The sequence below is a fragment of the Salmo salar genome, chromosome ssa07 (assembly GCF_905237065.1).
Source record: "Salmo salar chromosome ssa07, Ssal_v3.1, whole genome shotgun sequence".
NCBI lineage: Eukaryota > Metazoa > Chordata > Actinopteri > Salmoniformes > Salmonidae > Salmo > Salmo salar.
Window position 1 is genome coordinate 28,184,936 of NC_059448.1, and position 8,387 is coordinate 28,193,322.

General features: G+C 44.2%; 1 protein-coding gene across 1 annotated transcript; it reads left to right on the forward strand.

Moving 5' to 3' along the window:
• The first annotated feature begins 289 nt into the window (after positions 1-289).
• Positions 290-8,206, forward strand: LOC106608947 (plasminogen activator inhibitor 1). The gene is made up of 8 exons (XM_014207192.2): positions 290-507; positions 2,140-2,378; positions 4,956-5,180; positions 5,441-5,635; positions 5,995-6,294; positions 6,651-6,737; positions 7,000-7,083; positions 7,353-8,206. Exons 2-8 carry the CDS (start codon positions 2,141-2,143, stop codon positions 7,388-7,390), a joined length of 1,167 nt encoding a protein of 388 aa, XP_014062667.1. The 5' UTR covers positions 290-507; position 2,140; the 3' UTR covers positions 7,391-8,206.
• The last annotated feature ends 181 nt before the right edge of the window (positions 8,207-8,387 follow it).

Consider the following 8,387-nt stretch of genomic DNA (forward strand, 5'->3'; position numbering starts at 1 on the left):
CATCTCTCCCCTCTCCTTTGGGTGCTCCCCGAGGATGACGTTAACTGGAGCCCATGATTCAGTGTGTGTGTGTGTGTGTGTGTGTGTGTGTGTGTGTGTGTGTGTGTGTGTGTGTGTGTGTGTGTGTGTGTGTGTGTGTGTGTGTGTGTGTGTGTGTGTGTGTGTGTGTGTGTGTAACAGCCTCGCTAGGGAGTAGAAGCCTGTCCAGGCAGTAAGGGATGTCGACCTCATAGTCACAAGTAACTTCCTCTCTGCACATGTGTACAGGAACGGGGCCTAGAGGGAAGAGGGAGGGGCCTAGGGAGACATGCCGCTCGACAACGCTATATAAAGCAGTAGAACTATCACACACTCACTCACACTCAAATGATGCTTCTCTAATAACTCACAGGGAAAACACTGAAAGACTGAGCTATTACTATTCCAGCAACTCTCAAGCAACTCAAGAGCTACGTCAAGCTTATCTTTATCAAGTTCGTCTACATCTTTCAACACTTCAACTTCAAGGTAAGAGTGAGTTTATGATTATATTCTTTAGAGCAAATGTTAAAGTTCTTGGAAATATGCCCATAAGGCAAACTTAGTCTTGTTTTCCATTTGTTGTTATTATTATGAAACAAATCACCAAATGGATACATATATTGTCTGTGTGCGTCACTAAACAAACTCAGAGGTTGTAACAATTGCACTGCAAGTTGCATACAGACAACATGTTGTATGAGTCAATATTTGAACCCTGAACTTCTGGAGAAAAAAAAAAACACTGGATATTTTCAAATTCTACAACAGAAATGTGTGTTTAAAGATGTATGAACTCAAATGACCACTGCTGCACCAAAAGCCTTGAGGGCAAAATAAACCATTCTGTTTCAAATATGTTTTATTATGAAGCATTATGGTCCAAGTATATAATTAAACAGTCTGATTACATATATGAAAACAAATATAGGACAACAGACAAATGACAGTAGCATGCAAAGTTGCACCCCAATAAACACTTGTTCAATTCTGTTTCTCTTTCTCTCCCACACACTGTCTGTCTGTCTGTCTGTCTGTCTGTCTGTCTGTCTGTCTGTCTGTCTGTCTGTCTGTCTGTCTGTCTGTCTGTCTGTCTGTCTGTCTGTCTGTCTGTCTGTCTGTCTCTGTCTGTCTCTCTGTCTGTCTCTCTGTCTGTCTCTCTGTCTGTCTCTGTCTGTCTCTCTGTCTGTCTCTCTGTCTGTCTCTCTGTGTGTCACGCCAACATGTCCAAGGTTGGCACCTGGGTCTTGTCTCTTGTTTTGTCTCACCCATGTTTGTACCACAGTAAACCAATGCCAGGGTCACTGTGCCATGGTCTGTTTTCCATTGAGAACCAGGGTCGTATTCATTAGTAGACACCGTAGCAAAATGTTTTGCTACAGAAAACAAAGATGTTTTAAATTGGTCAATTTGCTGCATAGCCCCTCCCTGTTTGAGTCAGTTTTCTTCCATTTGCTGCCTGGTGAATATGACCATATAAACTATTTTGATTTTACTATCCTTCATCCAGAAGTGTGGTTACATACCTCTGTCTGTGATGTCTGTACTGGTCCGGTGGAATAGAAAATATCTTTGAAGGTTGCCCATCAACAAACAGATTTAGCTATAAACACACTGTGGAATGCTTCTTATAAGGGTTCTAAATTCTAATGGCTAGCAAGCAAAAACTGTGCCAAATAATTTATGCAACTGAGACCGAAACGGACCTTTGTATTTGTAGAGAACATACGATTTTAACAACTATGGTTTTAAGTAGCCCCTCAGCCAGTCTTGTATGTACCGCAGCAATGCATCTGACGGATCTCTTCATCTTTGATCTTTCTTTGATCCTTCTATCATTTCACTCATTTTTCTCCCCTGTCCTCTCCGATTTCCCTATATGCAATATTGTTGAATCTCTATAATTTAACAAATCTCTCTCTCCTCGCTTCCCTCTCTCCTAGAATTCTTTATCTTTGTTCTTGTTCAATCTTCCCCATCTCCCTACAATTCTTTACCTGTTTACAATGTTGTTAGATTCCTTTAACCCTCTCTCCTCCTCCTTTGCCCAGGATGCTTTGCCGTTAGATAATGTTGTTAGAGCTGTCTACCATTCCACTCATCCCTCCCTCCTCTCCCCAGGATGCTGTGCCTGTACGTGTGCTTCTTCCTCAGCCTCTCTGGAGCGGCCCTCTCTAACCTCCAGGAGAAACAGACAGACTTTGGGATGCGGGTCTTCTCCCATGTGGCCCAGACTTCCAGGGGCTCTAACTTGGCCTTCTCACCCTACGGCGTGGCCACCATCCTGGGCATGGCTCAGCTGGGCGCTAGGGGCAACACCCTGAAGACACTCAACGCCAAACTGGGCTTCTCTCTACAAGGTAAGGGTGGACTGTTTTGTAGACTCTTACCACAGCTGTTATGTATAATGACATTAAATCAAATCAAATAAAACTTAATTTGCCACATGCGCCGAATACAAGTGTAGACTTTACCATGGAAATGCTTACTTTCAAGCCCTTAACCAACAGTGCAGTTCAAGAATAAAATATTTACCAAGTAGGCTAAATAAAACGTAATAATAAAAAGTAACACAATAAGAATAACAATAATGAGGACATATACAGGGGGCACCGGTACCGAATCATTGTGCAGGGGTACAGGCTAGTTGAGGTAATCTTTACATGTAGGTGGGGAAGAAGTAACTATGCATAGGTAACAAACAAACAGCGAGTAGCAGCAGTGTACAAGAGGGGTGGGGGGGTGTCAATGTAAATTGTTCGGTGGCAAATTTTATGAATTGTTCGGCAGTCTTATGGCTTGGGGGTAGAAGCTGTTGAGGAGCCTTTTGGTCCTAGACTTGGCGCTCTGGTACCACTTGCCTTGTGGTGGCAGAGACAACAGTCTATAACTTGGGTGACTGGAGTCTCTGACAATTTTATGGGCTTTCCTCTGACACCGCCTATTATATAGGTCCTGGATGGCAGGAAGCTTGGCCGCAGTGATGTACTGGGCCGTTCGCACTACCCTCTGTAGCGCCTTACGGTCAGATGCCAAGCAGTTGCCATACCAGGCGATGATGCAACCGGTCAGGATGCTCTCAATGGTGCAGCTGTAGAACCTTTTGAGGATCTGGGGCCTCAGTCTCCTGAGGGGGAAAAGGTTTTGTCGTGCCCTCTTCACGACTGTCTTGGTATGTTTGGACCATGATAGGCCGTTGGTGATGTGGACACCAAGGAACTTGAAACTCTCGACCCGCTCCACTACAGCCCCATCAATGTTAATGGAGGCCTGTTCGTTCCGCTTTTTCCTGTAGTCCACGATCAGCTCCTTTGTCTCGCTCACGTTGAGGGAGAGGTTGTTGTCCTGGCACCACACTGCCAGCTCTCTAACCTCCTCCCTATAGGCCGTCTTATCGTTGTTGGTGATCAGGCCTACCACTGTTGTGTCGTTAGCAAACTTAATGATGGTGTTGGAGTCGTGTTTGGCCACGCAGTCATGGGTGAACAGGGAATACAGGAGGGGACTAAGTACACACCCCTGAGGGGCCCCAGTGTTAAGGATCAGCGTGGCAGACATTTTGTTGCCTACTCTTACCATCTGGGGGCGGCCCGTCAGTTGCAGAGGGAGGTGTTTAGTCCCAGAGTCCTTAGCTTATTGATGAGCTTCGTGGGCACTATGGTGTTGAACGCTGAGCTGTAGTCAATGAACAGCATTCTTACATAGGTGTTCCTTTTGTCCAGGTGAAAAAGGGCGGTGTGGAGTGCAATTGAGATTGCGTCATCTGTGGATCTGTTGGGGCGGTATGTGAATTGGAGTGGGTCTAGAGTGTCCGGGAGGATGCTGTTGATGTGAGCCATGGCCAGCCTTTCAAAGCACTTCATGGCTACCGACGTGAGTGCCATGGGGTGGTAATCATTTAGGCAGGTTACCTTCGCTTCCTTGGGCACAGGGACTATGGTGGTCTGCTTGAAACATGTAGGTATTACAGACTCGGTCAGGGAGAGGTTGAAAATGTCAGTGAAGACACTTGACAGTTGGTCCGTGCATGCTTTGAGTACACGTCCTCGTAATCCATCTGACCCAGCGGCTTTGTGAATGTTAACCTGTTTAAAGGTTTGGTCACATCGGCTACCGAGAGCGTTATCACACAGTCATCCAGAACAGCTGGTGCTCTCATGCATGCTTCAGTGTTGCTTGCCTTGAAGCGAGCATAAAAAGCATCGTCTGGTAGACTCGCGTCACTGGGCAGCTCGCGTCTGGGATTCCCTTTGTAGTCCATAATAGTTTTCAGGTCCTGCCACATCCAACGAGCATCAGAGCCGCTGTAGTAGGATTCAATCTTAATCCTGTATTGATCCTTTGCTTGTTTGATGGTTCGTCTGAGGGCATAGCGGGATTTCTTATAGGCGTCCGGATGAGTGTCCCGCTCCTTGAAAGTGTCAGCTCTAGCCTTTAGCTCGATGTGGATGTTGCCTGTAATCCATGGCTTCTGGTTGGGATATGTACGTACGGTCACTGTGGGGACGACGTCATAGATGCACCTTATTGATGAAGCCGATGACTGAGGTAGTATACTCCTCAATGCCATTGGATGAATCCCGGAACGTATTCCAGTCTGTGCTAGCAAAACAGTCCTGTTGTATAGCATCCGTGTCATCTCATGCAACTCCATAGGGTAGTTGCATGAGTTTTGCAAAGTGAGACAGATGGTAGACTTGGCCTTGTCTAAACAATGAGGCCTGGACAATAACATAACTCCAGGCTGACATAGTCAAAACAAAAAGAGCCATCCTAGCCGGCGACTAGCAACATCCACACTATCTCACCGTCTCTATATGCAATTGTGACTCATTCATTCTCTCATTCTTTCCATTCCACTTCTCCTCCTTCTCTTCCTCTCCAACCTTTTTTGTACTTTTAATCATAAATTAAAATCAATGATTCCTCTCCTCCAGAGCGAGGGATGTCACGTCAGCAGCGTCTGCTACAGCAGCACCTCTCCAGTGAGGAGGGAGTGGAGCTGGCCAGTGGCATCATGGTAGAGAAGAAGATGGCTCTGGAGAAAGGCTTCAGGAGGGGGCTGGGGAAAGCCTTCCAGGCCTCCCCTCACCAGTTGGACTTCTCCAGGCCAGACCAGGCCCTGGAATCCATCAATGCCTGGGTCTCTAACCACACCTCAGGTGAGATACAGTGGTATAGTATTGGCTTATACCTTCAATGTCATGCCCATCATCACATATTGCAAGTGTGCAATTTGTTAAAATAGATGAAGTTGTAGTAGATATAGCAACAACAATGCATACAACGCAACCAGTGACAGACAGAGAGGATACAAGTTGCTTGTTTTCTCCAGAAAATCTAATTCTATGTGGGATTAGACAGATTTATAATCTAAACAAACCTCCCTATCACTCTCTTTCCTCTCTTCTCTCTGCTCCAGGTACCATCCCTTCGTTCCTGTCGTCCGGTGCTCTGACCGATGAGACTCGCATGGTCCTACTGAACGCTCTGCACTTCCAGGGGTTATGGAAGGTGCCCTTTGACCCCAAGATGACGGAGGAGAGGCTGTTCCATTGTGCCAACGGCAGCTCTGTGCCCGTACCTATGATGAGGCTCACACACCGCTTCAACTACGGTGGGTACCTTAAGATGTTTTTCAAGTGTAGAATTTTCCCATGAGACATTTTTACATCCCCTTGACATGAATACATCCTCTCTTCTCTTTAAATACTGTAGAAGTTAACTTAGAATACCATTTTGGGCAGAATCCTAACATGAGATCTGTAAATGTAACTCAAGTTTTCATGTCTTTCATCGATATTATTTACACCCATTTAGTTAGGACTCGGTCCTTACGGCATGCATTCTTCAACAGTGATTCAAACGAGTCCGCCCCAGCCCAGCAGCCAGTGTTTAAAACAGTCATGACTACAAGTACTACCTCCACCAATCAAACTGAAACTAATCGAACCTCTCCTCTCTTCTCCTCTACAGGTGAGTTCGTGACCCCCGACGGTGTGGACTATGATGTCATCGAGGTTCCGTACGAGGGAGAGTCCCTGAGCATGCTGCTGGTCACCCCCTTCGAGTCCGAGAAGCCAGTGAGCGTGCTCAGTAGCGAGCTGACCACCCAACGCCTGCAGCAGTGGAGAGAGGAGCTGAGGAGCGTCAAGCGTCAACTGGCTCTGCCCAGGTTTACCCTGGACACTGAGGTGGATCTGAAGTCTACACTGACCAGGATGGGGTTGGGGGACATGTTCAACCTGGCCAAAGCAGACTTCACTCGCATCACCAGTGAGTACCCTACCATTCATCACTTAGTAATTGGTGTCTGAAGTGGCACCCTATTCTTTATATAGTGCACTACCTTTGACCAGGGCCCAGGCCTCTGGTCAAATGTAGGGCACTATGTAGGGAATAGGATTGGCTCTGTTGCAATATCCACACTACTAGCATTTCACTTTAGAATGAAGGAATGTATTGGGCATACATTCTGTGGTATGAAAGTATGGACATTGGAAAGTGACAGACTTGGTCCTTTCCTTACTTCCATATGATCAGTTTGTGTGTTTAGCAAATACAGAATACTACATGTTTCTCATTATTCTTAGACAGCTAATCTAAACTCCCTCTCTTTATTTCTCTGCCAGCTGAGGAAAGGCTGTGTGTGTCCAAGGTTCTGCAGAAAGTCAAGATTGAGGTGAACGAGAAGGGAACCAAGGGATCAGCTGCCACAGGTACATTACAAGACCAATACTTATTCCTGATGATTTAACCAATAGTATAAATAAGTGTTTGACTGTTTTGACTTGTCTTTTATACAGATGTACATAAAGACAATACATTTATGATGAATTGATGATAGTATAGGCTACAGAGTTGTGTTTTGACAGTGCTTGTTATACGGATGTACATAACAATAATTCATTGATGTTAAAGTGATGTTACTGTACAGAGTTGTGTTTTGACTGTATTGTCTCCTCTCTTTGCCCCTTACAGCTGCCATTATGTTCTCTCGTATGGCTGTAGAGGAGATCACCCTGGACAGGCCCTTCCTTTTCCTCATCCAACACAAGCCCACAGGTGAGTTTCCTCTAATGTGCCTACACCACCATCTATGTTAAAAACAACATCATGTTAGCCTTGGTCGCAAATCACCACAAGTCTAGCTAGCTGTGCCCTTTTTATATAAGTGCATACACTTTCAAGTAGGTTCAGGGGAAGTCCCGCTATTTTGTCCCTGCATATACTGTATGATCTTGTATGGAATTCTCTTTGTCCCTCAGACACTTTGACATACTTCCTACCTTGTTCGTCCTCTAATATAAAATATGTTTGTTTTCCCCTCCTAGGTGCTGTACTGTTCATGGGTCAAGTCAACCAACCCTAGCAACACTAACAGACCAATATACCAGAGAGGAAGAAGCAAAGCGAGAGGAATAACAGCCCAAAATCTGTCTTCTCCAGCGAGGAGTTTTTGTATGGAGGTCAATGAGAGTGTCAAATTTGGTTAACAAAAAATGAATTGCTTATTTTCTACATGTTGCTTATTTTATCTAATACATGTTTCTTAATGATTAGGTGGTTACGAGTGTATTGATATAAATATGATAGACAACATCCCGGCAACTTTAAGAAAAAACACTTTATATCGGAGTTGTGACTGTTTTTCACATGCATATCTGCCCTCCCATTGGCTAGCTAGAATGGTCCCACCTGATCTTGCCTCCTCGCGACTGCCTTCCATTTTTGAAGAGATTTATTTGAGTATCTGGTCAATATAATGGATAATCTGTGCTGATATACAACGACCATGAACATTCCTTTCATTCTATTGACAGGGACACCTGTCAATCAACTTGCTACTGAAACTGACCATGAATAGTTAAATCTATGACCTGGACAATAACTGTAACTTAAATTATCCTTAATCTGTATATTACCAAATTGGCAAAATGCATATATTTTGATAAGTGAAAGTTTATATATCTATTATTTGCGCTGATGGGATGTTTTTTTATTTGTGAGCAATGGGTATGGTTGTTAATGCCTGATATTGATATGAAGGGAAAATTATTGAATGGGTAAGATGTATTTTTATTTTGCTGTTGAATTTTATTGTCTGTAATGCTCTGTTTGTTGCGACAAGTCGTATTTTTGCAGTATTTATATATTTATTAAAATGAAACCTTTTTTAAAAACCTGACATGTTGTCGACTACAATTTATTAGTTTTGACCTCTGGTATTGATAACATGAATAGTGACTTAGAAAAGCAATAATTTACTGGTTGGACTAGTTGGATCCAGAAATATAGGTTTTAATTCATATAAATATACAATAAAATATGCCCCACTAGGTGACATAAGCTGTCTGTAACCTACCTGT